Source organism: Cygnus olor, chromosome 4 (assembly GCF_009769625.2).
Source record: "Cygnus olor isolate bCygOlo1 chromosome 4, bCygOlo1.pri.v2, whole genome shotgun sequence".
In the NCBI taxonomy this organism is placed as follows: Eukaryota; Metazoa; Chordata; class Aves; order Anseriformes; family Anatidae; genus Cygnus; species Cygnus olor.
Genome location: NC_049172.1, coordinates 2,162,356 through 2,176,545, shown reverse-complemented (window position 1 = coordinate 2,176,545; position 14,190 = coordinate 2,162,356). Strand labels below are relative to the sequence as shown.

Below are 14,190 nucleotides of genomic sequence, written 5' to 3'. Positions count from 1 at the left end.
GCTATAATTGGATGAAAACCAAGATTCAGTTAGAAAATTTAGTTCAAAAGTCTCCCCAGAAACTGGGCAGCTGCTACAGTAGATGACTTAACAGGTTTTTGGTTCTTCATGGGGGCTGACCTCTTGCTTGCTCATGCTGCCTCTAGCAAAGAGGTGGGGATGGACGAGAGGAAGAGAGGTGCTGAGGCAGGTAACCCCAGTTCTCCTTCGGGCCAGCCTCTGCTGAGAAAGCCTGGGGGAACAACCTCCCTCACTCAAGGGGGTTTGGTGAATCTCTCCCCAATTTTAGGCTTTTCAGCTGTGCTTTTCATAAAATTTCAGGGGAATCCCAGAATGCACCTGTGTGTCTAAGTTAACACTTCATTAACATCAGCTTCTCTTCTGTGTAACTTTACTAAAAAAAAAAAAATCTTCAGCTGGAAGTTGCATAAGTGCCTGATTTAAGTTTTTGGAAGCTCAATTCAGAATTGACTACCTTTTTCTGAGAACCTTGCTGTCAGGTACTTCACGATTTTGGGGTTTCAGCTATTTAGGTTTTGATTCCTATTTTGGAAGGGGGGGAAACCAAGTCTGTGCTTTTTAGTGTCTGGTTTTTCAAGTGTGCAGGGTAGCCTCAGTGAAGGAAATGTCTGCAATTGCTGGCTGTGCTAGGATGTAAAGTAACTGAGGCAAGAGGTTTTCCTTCTATGCAACAAAACCGGAAAATACTTCTATCTGAAGAAAAAAAATGGGCAAGGACCCTACAACAGTCACTGGAAAAGTTAGTTTGTCTTTACCACATCTACGTAAAGCTTGAATTAACTGTAAAAGCCGAAGGTGCATCTGTGTTCAGCTGAAGTCGGAAGAAAAGGTTGAAGAAGGCTCAATAATACAGCTCTTTATGTAATAACCCCCTGCCCCAGACCTTTACTGTCGGTTTAGACCTCAGAAGTTGTAATTTCAGTTCTTAATCATCTTTTCCTTGCATTGAAAAAAAATCATGCTGAATTTACAGCAAATCTGAACGTCATTTAAACTGGGCAAATTGAAGTAGCTTTCATGCTGCAAATGAGAAGTGTAAAATGCTGCCCAAACAAGGAACGCTTTATTTTTCTTAAACAAAGGTGGGTCTAATGACTCATTCTGGCTCAGTTTTCATATGGTGTGTAATTGAATCAGGAAGACAGCGTGTGCTGGAGGACAAAAATGTAAGTGGATTTAGCTAAATTCGTACTGGGTAAGCCTTGATCTCTATGCAAGCTTTTAGTTTCATAGACAGTTTTAGGAGTTCATACAGTGCCAGTTGGAGTGGTGATTTCAGTTGTTTTCTAGTGAAAGTGCTTTTTTTTTGAGGCTACCTGTCTCCCGAGCTCAATAACTGGAACCTAACTCAATATGTGCCTTTTTCTCTCCAGCTGAGCGCCAAGCTGGTTTCTCTGGTTTCTGTTCTGATGTGGGAGATTTCTTGACACGTAGTTGGAACGCTAGGGCTAATGTGGTCTAAGTCAGTAACAGGTAGGAAGGTGACTACAGACTAGAGTGGCTAGATATGTTGAAATTTTAGGCAAAAAAGAAGTCCTGTTGCATCACTGTGTTTTCTTCTGTGACTCAGGTTTTGCAAGATTAGAGAAAAACAAAAGTTTTGGGCTGCTAATCCTTCATCATAGTTCCTGCTGCATGCTTCATAAAGTAAATATGAAGAACGTATCTGCACAAATTAAGTACGTAGCTATAGTAATGAGAATGGCCTCTTCCATGTGCCAAGATCAGAATCTGCTTTTTATCTACTGTATCGCTTCCATACCGTGTAGGGCACACAAAGGGGAAGAAAATACTGAGCCTTTGTACTACCGCCCAGCTAATGTAGCAGGACATGCAGATTTATTTTGCAACCAAAGATCTACAAACACCACTCACTTGGATTCAGTTCTGCTAGAACTTTATCTTAGAAAATCTGTAGTGAAAACTGTCTTGAGAAATAGTTATAGAGAGTTAAAGGAACCTGCGAGAAAGAGAATCCTTCAGGTCACTAACTCTGGTGGCTTTACCAGGAGGGGATATCAGTTCCCTCATCCTTCATTTCCTCCTTTTTACCTGACTCTTGCAGTTTTAGCAATGCTTAGTGATCCCATTTAATTAATGCTGTGTTCTGCCAGAAATTATACAAATATATGCAAGGAGAACCCTTGTTCTGGCAAGTCTGCGGTTCATTTTCTGCAGCTCCTGCACCGTGCTGATTTCCAGCACCCCTCTGGGGAAGCAGCTTGGAAAGGGGCTACATATCAGAAGGCAGACAAGCAATTCCTCTTGCTAGCAGCATGAATTAAAGCTTAAGGAAAACTTGAACAAATCTGAGTGAAAGAAGATTCTTTCAGTTGATGTCAAAGTACGACAAACTGAGTTGAAAGTCTTTGGATCCTTTGTAGGATGCCGCAGAGCAGTTTTGCCCCTGTAAAATTCTGTGTTGTAGAAGAAAACCTGAGGACAAATTCAAATTCCTGTGCTTTTGATTTGGGTCGAGCAGGCATGCATCATGCTCCTCTGGTCTGGAAGCCCACTGTAGCCATGTAGGCTGTTCCTCTGAGCTGAGTCCCCTGCCAGTTGTGCTTGCATTTATCAGTTACACCCCTGTAGGATCCGAGTTGGTCCGCACCTGCCCAGCTCAAAGCATGGCAAAGCCCGTTTCACCTGTCCCTTCAAAATGCTGCAATTCACACAAAATTAACCAATTCTGTTAATTTTTATAAGCTTACTTAAAGCAGTAAACACTTGTTCTGTTGGAGCCTGATGGCAGGTTCTTGTCTTGCCTGACATGATTTTAAGTTTCTCAGTGGAAAGACTGTTTTCGTAATGTTTATATATTTATTGCATGCTATGTCCTGTTGAACCAGAGATGTGTTTCAAAGGGAAGGGTTACAAAAATTTGACCATGAAGTGAGTCATAATAACATAAAGCAGGTTGCTTTATTACTGTTGCACAGTAATAAAATGCAAAAGCCTGTTTGTAGGGTGACTCTAATGCCACGGTACGGCGTAGTCTTTTTTTCTTCCTACATTATTCAATACTTATTAAGTACTGAGAATTGTAATTCTATTAGCTGTGTTACAGACATGGGGCTTTTCAAATGCTGTTTTAGAAATGCCATTACAAGGAAATACTTCACATGTCCTCGCTGTATGCGTAATGACATATAATTCTAATTATATGAGTGGATCACAGTTGTGGAGTCTCCTGGAATTTCTAATTAGGCACAAAGGAATTTCTAATTAGGCACAAAGGAGCAGAAGCGGTGGCCTTGGGAGCCATATCTGAGCTGGAATGGGCTGATCCCTAGTAGAAACCCCATGTCTGACCAAGCGTAAGTAATGATAGGAATTTCTGATGCTGAATGAGAAATACTTGAGCAGTAGTGCTGGGTACTGTGTTTTTATCTTTTTAAAGCAAACACATTTCCAGCTGGACTTGAGCTCGGAAGGGGTGATGCTTGACTATCAACTAGGTCTCCTGAACCCCTCTTCTCTCCAGGGCTGTATCTCACTTTTTTTTTTCCAGGCAGCTTCCTGAAGAGGCCAAAGCTGGCTCTCTTGAAGTCCAGGAGATCCTGTTATTGCCTTCCTTGTCCTCTCAGTGTCCTGAACAGCTAACTCCATCTCACAGTCACTGCAGCCGAGGCTGCCCTGACCTTCACGCTCCTGTCCAGTTCCTCCTTGTCTGTAAGGATGAGGTCTGATGGAGTGTCTCCCCTCACTGGCTTCTTGAGCCTGTCAGGAAGTTGTCAGCAAGGCACAGGAGTTACCTCCAGGTTTCAGCAGGTATCGGTGTGTGTTAAGTCCCCTGTGAAGACCAAGGAACCTCAAGAGATTCCTTCCAGTTGTCCGAAGCAAACCGCACACTTCTTCCTCGTAGACCCTGCAGTCCGTGCTGCTCTGCTAACCCTCGTCTGCCAGCTCCCTGCGGGCTCATCGTCTGTCCCAGGCAGAACTCCGCACCTTCAGAAACACCAAGGTTATCTTTGGCATGCTGTGGGGCACTTCTGGGGTGCCAGGGGACACCAGGTTTTAGGGCTTTACGAGACCGGGGGGCTTGCAATGCATCATCACAGCAAATTTATGTGGGCTTTGTATGTGCATTGCTGCTTTCCAAAGGAAGGACCGGTTTAAATTTAAGCTGATAGTAGCTGGGGAGCTTATCAGCAGATCTAATTTGTATTTTGTCTTATATTTTCAATGCCACAAGGAACTCCAGCTCAAAAGATTAGTCATACTAAAAGCACATCCTAGGAAATAAATTGCAACCTGCCTACCAAAGGGTTCCTAGCAAAGGGAATGCAGGGTACGCAGGGGCTGGGAGACAAGCGAGCCTAAAACAGTCCACCTCATAATAGGTGACTTCAACTCCTGGAATATAACTTGATGAAATATTACAAACAGGCACAGATATGTCTTTTAGAGCATAGTAGGCAATTGCTTTTCAGAAAAGTTTATCTTGGAGTCCGCAAAAGTGGATTTTTTTTAGCTTTAAAGAACAGATAGGAAATAGCTCAAGATGTAAGTAGTTGAACCGTTACGCGACTATAATATAATTACCTTTGGAGCATGCCTTAGGTCCTTAAGTAAAATTCAAGGACAAACTTTAAATCACAAAACCGGTTGGAAACTTCTGTGCCAGAAGCGTAGCTGATAATAAATGATTCAGCTTTGAGGCAGGTCACAGACACTTCCCTCCCTCTCCTTCCCTTCTTCCCCCTCCCTCTGCGGACAACGGAAAAAAAATAGAAAAGAAGGGGCACTGGAAGAGGATGAAGAAAAATGAAGAACCATGGATTCTAGAGAAAATGCAAATCCCTTTTTTCACTGCATAACTGGGCTAGTGTACAATCCCAGTCTGATGTGCAGTTTTGTTGCACCTGCTAGTTTTCGTGGTTTCGCACCCAGATACGACAGTGCAGTGTTGCCCTATTACTGTCTGGCCCACTATTTATTACCGGGACAAGAGGCACATTGTGAACCAAGTGCTTAATTTTCCTTTTACTCATTTCCTATTGCTTTACTGGTGCTGAGCAGGCTTATGTTTAGTTTGGATGAGACTAGGATTAAACCATATCCTGGGAAAAATAAGATATATTCTTTGTCAGACTGACATATCTGTAGGTCAGTGGTATAATTTTTTTAGTTTCCACTGTGAACAGTTCTGTTAGAAATAGAAATTGAATTGGTTTTGACAAGCAAAGGGTACACTGGACCTTTTTTTGCACCCCCCCTTCTTTTTTTTCCTGAAGCCCAATGTCATTGTTCTTGTGTTGGAGACTTGTTTAGCTTGCAGCTCTGCTCCATCTACTACACTAAGATGGTTTTTCCTCTGACTCTGCAGAGCTCTGCTGTCCCCGTGGTGTTAGGTAGTCGCATCTGCTGGTTTGCATTTTCATCAGTTACATAAACCCTGCTTCCACAAAGTCAGCCCCGGGGTTCAGATTTTGTCGTTTCCTGTGTAACTTAACTGTGCTAGCCTGAAGCAGTAGCTGCGGGTGAATTACCTGTGCCTGGACCAGCGCAGCGTGGTTTTAGTGCAGCAAAACCCCGGGCCCTTCAGGTGCCCAGCAGGATTTGGGCTGGATTGTGGGTAAGCATACCAGCCCTGAAGTGTCTTGTGCCAGTTCAGGCTACCTCTATGGCTTGTTGGTTGCTTCAAACCCAGGGAAAATTTCACCTGTAATTTCTGCGGTGACCAAGGTCACTTGGATGTGCCAGGCCATGGCTGCTCCTTGCCACTTCAAACCTCTGCCCTCGTGCCAGATGGGCATTGTAACTTGCTTCTGAGCTGATGCGTAGGTGGAGGCGACAGTGCTCCATGGGATCCATTCATCACCCAGAAGGCTGCCACCAACACTGCTGCAGTCCTCTCTTGCTTGCTTTTCCTCTCTTCGGGCCAGGGGCTGGAGCACTGTGATGCCTGCAGGTGCCTTTTGAAGGCCCTGGGTTCTGTCAAGTTGTGTTCTATTATTTTTCTATAAATTAAAAAATAACCTCTCGCTGTCTTTAAGGACAGAGGTCAAACAATTGAGTCCCTGACTTCATGTTTTTACTGTGTTTTGCACCCAGGCTGATACTACAAGATCTATTTATATTTTGCTGTGTTAAAATGCAGAGTGTTTTTCTTTTTTTTTTTTACTTGTATGTCAACTGGTAAGAAATTGTCTCCGAAGTTAGTTGTTAATATGGAAGCTAAAACAAACCTGGCAGAATTTTGATGTTCATAGCCTATACCTTGTATTCTGAGTCATTGTACTTTGTAATTTCCAAAATGTTTGACTTTTGAAACTTGCCTTATGAAGTAACCAGGGACCAACAAATGATTGTGCTAAGCAATGCTTATTTAATGTTTCTGTTTGTTTAGTTGATAAAACACCTGTGCTTCTACAGTGCTCAATACAAATTTTGCTTTAACAGGATCTCCAGACATGGGTGAATGGTGCTAATGAAAATGGCTTTGTCCTTGTCTCGTTTGGAGCTGGAGTGAAATATCTGTCAGAAGACATAGCAAATAAGTTAGCAGATGCGCTGGGAAGACTGCCTCAGAGAGTTATTTGGAGGTAAGTGTGATGACAGATGTACTTGGGGTAATTTGAAGCACAGTCACTTCCTATGGTGCCATCTTTAGAGTTGTATCTGAGGCAGAATCTGAAATTCAGGCAGTCTGGGTGGCACAGAGGACCTGACTCTTTTGAAAGATGGTCTATATAGAAATGCTGTATTCCCCTGGTAACAAGAAAGAGCAACAATTTTGTGGCAGGATAAGGCATAGGTTATATACGCCTGTGCTGAGTTCGTATCCTAGAAGGACTGGGGACAGCAAAAAGAGTTTCTGAGGTTATAACATTTGTGACATGCTCTCATCACTTCTGATAAAGAAAGCCCTGTAGGGAGTGAGAATGACATTCTGCTGATACAATCTTAGGAAGGAAGGATTCAAGGCTTGCTCCCTCTGCCAACCTTCCTACTTTCTTTTCCTCCCCCCCATCCTCTGAAAACAGGGACTTTCAAAATTGCTCCTTTTATTTGTCTTTCTCTGTGAGAAATCAGAGGAAGAAAAATCTGCAGAAGTAAGAATCGGTAAGATTTTTTGGCTGTAAAAACATCTTGAGCAGCTCCTTAAACTTAATGTAGAAATGCAGGATCAACTGTCCTTAGCCAGCTGTTTCACGTGTAACATCACTCTGGAGTGTAATTCGGAGGAATACATGTGAGCCATTGGCTTCCAAGTAACACTTCATCAGGTCAATGGTTTGTCTGCTGTTCTTGCTGAACTTTCAGAGTTGTATTAGCAGTCTGTGCAACATTTTTCCCCCAGTTCTCCCATCTCTTCTGTTTTTATCATCTATTGTCTGTTGAGGGGCTTTTTGGATAAAGAAACTTGATGCTGTTTCTTTCCAGCATGATTCATGCGATGGGAAGATGTCTCTGGGACTAGGTGCAAGACATGGCCTTTGGGAGAGCTGAGCAAGTGGCTTTCTGTCAGATCGGTGGGAATTTGAGATCCATAATTGGACACCTAAATATGAAATTTAGTCCAATTTCACTCAGTGTTTCTTCTGCTCTTCAGATTGTTCATCTAGGATCTGTGTTGGAAGCAGGTTGTTTTTGTACTAGGCATTCCTGAGAATAGGAAAGGTAGTACTGTTTGTAACTCTGAAGTCAGGATGCCAAATCAAGGAAATCTTTGCAGTTCTTTATATTCTTCTGCTTATGTGATACTAGTTAGAGCCAAAACCAGTAATGTGGTTTATTTGCTTTTACATAAGGTCAGGAATTTGCCTTTTTCTAACATATGTCTTTCTAAATAGTTTATATATTTTATATGGTTCAAGTAATTGGGAATTTGTAGGTGATTCTCTATGAAGTTATAGTTCTAATGCTGTCTAATAACCAGGAGAATTTTTAAGTCTTCTGATGGAGCTGTCAAACTAAAAAATTCTCTAGTCACTGTTAATTTATTTCCCCCTCTTTATTTTGTTTAGAATATATTTAATTTACATATAAACTGTATATGATGTGTAAATCAGTTTGAGGATGTATTCTGTTCATAAAACTTTTCCAACAACCTTAGGTGACCAAGACATTTCCATTAGATTTCAGGCAGGTGAGCAAGTAATAGAAATGCACCTTAGTCTAATCTCAATTTTTTTTACCAATAGCTTCTTGCCTCATAAACTGAGCTGTCACCCTTTCCTTTCCATGTAGTATTAATTTCTCTTAAAATGAGATGGTGTCGATTCTTAAAAGCTATAAGAAACAGGCTAACTGAAAGGGAGTGCCTTGTGTTAATGATAATAGGGCTTATTTTTGTGCTGATGGGATGTTCTCAGTGGAGTTATGTAGTGCTAATCAGTGTTGTTAGTAAAGTAACGAACTTGGAGCCACAGAGAGGTTATAAAACCTTCTGTCAGTCACCATGGTAAGTTGTATACATTTTTAGAAATAACTGCATTGCCATTATGTAAACAGAAAACATTGAATTTTGAACCAGGCTGTAAGGAAATGGAATGATGAAAAAACATTTTCAAGTTATTAGTTATTAATTATATAGTATTTTGGTTGAGGCTATTTTAATGGTAAGTAAACGGTATCTCTGTGTAACTAGAAATGTGCTCAGCTCTCATGGATCATTTGGTTTGATTCTCTGCTTAGAGTTTATCAATTTTCGAGGTTTTGATAACTTAGCTTCAATTTGATTTTATTGTTTTAGGTTTTCAGGAAACAAACCAAGAAATCTAGGCAACAATACAAAACTTATAGAATGGTTACCACAAAACGACCTTCTTGGTGAGTATCTGTAACGATGACACTTTGATTATTTTCACTCAAGTTCAGTTTGCTCTTCCAACAACCAACAACATTCTACTGAAATAGTCATTGTAATACAAGTCACAGAGCAAGAATACAGAATTCACACAAGATGATGAAATGAAACACCTTTCATATGTTACTTCTCTTTACCTGGTATCAACTTCATTTTTTTCTTTGGTCAATTGAGTAGCAAAAGCATAGTTATTCCAAAGCCTATTTAGCTTAATAATAGAAGCATTTGCTAGGCATAATCTTGTACGCAATCTATGCAGTTCAAAATAAAAAATAATCATAAAGGATAAGTAGGAGTTCTCTAGAATCTGCTGTTTTAGGTAACTGATGACTGTAACTACTAATTTCTCGGTTATGAAAAAGTGTGGTATGGTCTTCACTGGTCTCTTCATGAAAGAATCATCAAACCAGACATTGAAAATTTGTTCACACCAAAAGAAGTCTTCAGACTCTGAACATACTGATATACGTTTATTATTGATATTAATTAGAAAAAAATATATATATTTCTCCAATGAAATATTTAAGAGTAATTTGGAATGTGTTGCAAGCTAATAATAACCTTTCTGTTTAACTATCCTGAGATATTCTGAGTTCTCAGATGCAGAGCTAAAGCTTGATATTCTTTCATCTTTTGGTAAACTTTGTTAGTGTGTATGTATTTACTTTTTCTTTCCCTTCTTCCTTTGTTGAAATGTAGCTGAATATTTTGGATCCTAGGGACTGCAGAATGCTTAGTGTTGTCTCTGGGATGCCTATTTGTGTTTGCAAAATAACTCCTGTACTACGATGAGTGCTGATGAATGCATTAAGAATGTGTGCGCGTTAATGTACGTGCATGTCAATCAGAGTATTTATCATAATGTAGTGATTAGGCAAATGACTTCTAAACCAGGTAGATTTGTTTTGGTTACTAAATTGCTCTGAAGCAGTCTCATTTTTCCATTGCGTAGTAGTAGTATTTTGCTGTCATTATTGTCGTATCTTGCTAGCCTCAAGTAAGGCATGTGAAGCTTTAGAGAGAATGCAACATGAGTTGTCCTGTCATTAAATAGCTTGTATTTCATATGAACGATGAGGAAAAATGCTCTCTCCCTGGTTCATTTGTAATGCTAAATAGGTAAATAACAGTTGTAGTCACCAACTGCAGTTACTCAGGAGTAGACAGTGTATTAGTTAATCCGTTAGTAATTTTACACAACTTGTATACATGAGAATTTTTTTTTGCCTTGGCCATTTCCTCTCGATTTGTATATAAGGAAATAATCTAATGCATGCAAAATTTCTGCAGAGTGAGTTTAAGTGGAGGGGAACTTCAGAACAAATTGGATTCATTCTACCTTCCTGAATTGGAGTCATAGGAACCCAGTGATAAATGTGTTGTACCATTTTCTTCGAAAACTTGACCTTAAGGAGATGTAAAAGTTTCTTTTCTTCATGCCTCTTCTATTTTCAGGTCACCCTAACATTAAAGCTTTTCTTAGTCATGGCGGTTTGAACAGCATTTTTGAAACCATGTACCATGGGGTCCCAGTGGTGGGAATTCCCCTTTTTGGAGACCATTACGATACTATGACCCGAGTGCAGGCCAAAGGCATGGGAATATTGTTGAACTGGAAGACTGTCACTGAGAGTGAATTGTATGAAGCACTAGTAAAAGTTATTAATGATCCCAGGTATGGAATGAGTGATTTTCTTGCTTTTGTTGTAAGTTACTGTTATGGGTTAGATATGTATATGCAGAGCCTTCATGCAAGGGGAAAAGTTTGTGTTGGGACTTAATAGTGTGTACAGCTTGGGCAAGTCTTTGGATAGTTGTCCCCATTTCACAAGATTACTTAACTGAATGTGTTCCTGTATAGATGCCAAGCTCACTAATCAGCATACCAAAACTCAGTTGTCTTGCTTTTCTGTGGTTGTGACAGATGCCATGGGAAGGACAGCAAGGTTATAGAAACACACCTGGCCTGACTAGCTTCTTGTTGTAGACCAACACCTCTTTTTGTGTCTTGATTTATGCCACAATAATGTATTTGTCTGTTATGCTCCCTAGGGAGGCTTGTGGGAAAATATACCTATATGATTGTCAGGTCACGTGTTTGGTTTGTAGCTGAAATGTAGAGGTACTCAAAAAAGTGGCTATTCTAAAGTCCCATGACTTAAAAAAAAAAAAAAAAAAAAAAGACAAAACCAAAACCCAAAACTCTTTGTCTTCTGGCCAGTAATATGTGTTGGGGTCATGGGGGCCATTTGTTAGAACACTATCATTGCAACAAATTATTATGAATGAGGGCTCCAGCCTTCCTGTAACTTTTCTTTGTCATTCAGGTGGAATAAATACAAGCTCATGAACTGGGTTTTGTAACTATTTTTAATCCCGTCAAATCAATTTGCTCAGTAATACTAAAGTATGAGGACAGTCAATTTACACTCTTTTAAATACAGACTATCTCTGGATTTAAAAAAGTGTTGTTTTAGCTGTTTGCTTCTTGTATTAAATTAATAGACATTTTTAGAGTATAGTGAAGACAATGTTTCTTGCTCTCATGGGAGCAAAGTTTTTAAGCAGCACTTGCCTTGGAAAAGGAGAAATCTGTATGAAATGAGCTCGTTAGCAGTAGAATCTCAGTGAAGGGGAGTGTTGCTGAAGTCATCTTGGTAGCATCAGTTGCCTTGGCTTTTTCTTGTATAATTACCCCTAGTATAAAGGCAAGTCCTGCACAAATAACTCGTCGACCCTGCAGCAGTGGGAAGGGAAGGAATTTGATGTGATCAGCTTCTGGCGGCAGCCCATTATGAAAAATCAGTTTTATGCTGAACTCAAGACCTAAGAGGAATTCTAGACCCAAACCAAGATTCTCACTTTGTTCTGTTTCCTTATTAATACAGTTGCACAATAGCACTAGGAAGCGGTGTGTTAGGGTATGTTGCCACTTTGAGTGGGAAGGGCAAATACGTTCATCTGAGATTAGACAGGATTCCTGTCTGTCAGCAGGTCAGTTTGGTTCTTCATCACTTCTACAGGCCTGTTGCAGAAGGGTGGATTTCAACCTGGCTCATTCATGGGTCTGTATTTTTAGTAATTCTTTGTCTATGAGCTGTAAAGACTGATGCAGAGAGGTCATTCCTTGTGTATATTCCTCTGAATGTGGGTTGTTGTGAGAGTCCTGCAGTAAACGACATGCTTTGGCCTCTAGAGTATATTTACGTGTTTACAGGCTTGCATTGCTCAGAGCGCTGGCTGTGCTTTTTACCTTGTTCCATTTTCTTTGTTTCTTTCACACAGCTACAGGCAACGGGCCCAGAGGCTGTCTGAAATTCACAAAGACCAACCCGGTCATCCTGTTAACCGGACTGTGTACTGGATTAACTATATCCTCCGTCACAACGGAGCGCAACATCTACGTGCCGCTGTTTACAGCATCTCTTTCTATCAGTATTTCTTACTGGATATTGCCTTTGTTGTACTAGTGGGTGCTGCCTTATTTTATTATGTTTTGGCCAGGCTAACAAAATTTATCTGCAAAAAAAGCAAACATCTTTGGTCAAATGATGAACATAGCACTGTTAATGGACATTACCAGAATGGGATACCAAATGGCAAGTATAGAAGAAATGGCCACATGAAGCATGAAAAAAAGGTGAAATGATCCAACCATCCCATGTAAAGTAGTAATGAATCAGACCAGTAATCAAATTTTATTGCTGTAACTTAGTCTAACAACTACTTAAAACATCAATAAGCAGTTCTAACACTCCCCTACAGTATGTAATATTACGTGACAAAATTCTATGGAACTAAGTAAAGTCTTTTTTTAAAAAAAAAAAAAAGCAAGCACAACCTAAAATAGAAGATACTTTATTCTTAATACTGATGCAGAGAGGTTATTTTGGCACTGAAGTTTTTAGAAGCCTTAATTCTCTAAAGTTATATGATGATTGTATTTATGAATTTTCAGTTTTTAAAAGCTAAATATGTGTCCCAAATGAGGAAAGGTTTCTTTTTATTTGCAGAGTTTTTTTCCTTTTATTTTTTTATTATTTTAATATATCCATCTTTTAGCAGAGAGAACTTAGTGCTAGCTGTGTTTCATTTGTTGAAGGCTCAACATGTATAAGAATGCTGTTTTTTTAAAAAAAAAAAAAATTCCCGATGCTTTTGCAAGAAATAGTAAGTTGCAGAATGAGAACACAGATATTAAAAAAATAAATAAATCTTAAAATGAGCACTGAAAAAAAATGGTAAAGATGTGTACTATCTTTTCTGATAAGCTGCATGACTCTCCTGCTCACTACCAGTACTTCAGAGATGAGGGTACTGAGCAAGCCTACAATAAGTCTTAATTCTTAATTAATACAAAATTGTATTTGTTGCCTTTCTCTGCATATGTAATTTATGCCATGAAAATATTAGGGAGTTTTATTTCAGTTTAAAATCTGGATGTGTGGGAAGTAGATATGCATAATTAAGAAAAAAAATGAAACCAAAAAAAAATCCACCCTGTGCTTAACGCAGAATGTTTTGTAATGGCCCAGAGCAGTGCAGAATCAAACCACCGCGTGAGGTTTAGGAAACAAACGAGCAAACAGGAAAACACTACAAGTTGAATGTCTTTCCTATTAATTCTCATTATTATTACTTTTTTTTCTAAATCACAATGTTGTAGATGTTCTCTTTGAATGGTTGTATCTGGAAAACTATTACCTTCTCTTAGTCTGGGCCGTGCAATCCATGTTTCCCGTAGTTGCCAATGTCCCTTCTGCGACCGCAGGGTGGGAGGCTGCCCAACGGCCTCTGGCTTGAGGCTGGGCAGGAGGCGCGAGGCCAAGCCCAGCCCAGCGAGCACGGGGTTTGTGGTGGCCATCTCTCCCATCCCCTGCTCCGGCCAGCCCCTCTCTGCAACAATCTCTTTCAATCATTCTAGCTGACACAGGGACTCCTGCAGTGGTGCGGTGCGAACCGAGGGCGGGGAGGCTGGGTGTTAAAAAAGATAAATAAAAAAAATTATCACGGCCCTGCCGAACCAGAGTTGGCAACTATGCATTTATTTCCATGTCATTCTGTTTACTTGGAATTTGCACTACACACGTTGTGAGTGTATGCTTTATTTATTTGTAGTTTAAAATCCCATGCCTGGAAGAGGAAAGAAGGAAATCCATTTTACTTAGTGTTGTTCACTAACATGGGAAAAGTTGCGATGCTAACAGAGTGCTGAGATCATCTTCATACACGGTGATGCAATATTTCACTACCATTCCATCAGGAGCCTCTATCCTATAGCAATAAATAACCGTACGGATATGTTTCTAATATGCAGTACGGCTACTTGTACTGCTTTCTGCATACTTGAAGAA

At 40.1% G+C, this 14,190-nt stretch overlaps 1 protein-coding gene across 7 annotated transcripts in view; it reads left to right on the top strand.

Annotated features, from left to right (window-relative positions):
- The window catches only part of UGT8 (UDP glycosyltransferase 8), a 47,171-nt gene extending 34,102 nt beyond the window's left edge, over positions 1 to 13,069 (top strand). For all 7 annotated transcript variants that reach the window (XM_040555865.1, XM_040555868.1, XM_040555871.1 and 4 more), the window contains 4 exons: positions 6,427 to 6,569; positions 8,723 to 8,799; positions 10,292 to 10,511; positions 12,122 to 13,069. In XM_040555865.1, the coding sequence (XP_040411799.1) occupies positions 6,427 to 6,569; positions 8,723 to 8,799; positions 10,292 to 10,511; positions 12,122 to 12,485 (804 nt within the window). In that variant the 3' untranslated portion in view covers positions 12,486 to 13,069. The remainder of the gene's footprint in view (positions 1 to 6,426; positions 6,570 to 8,722; positions 8,800 to 10,291; positions 10,512 to 12,121) is intronic.
- The last annotated feature ends 1,121 nt before the right edge of the window (positions 13,070 to 14,190 follow it).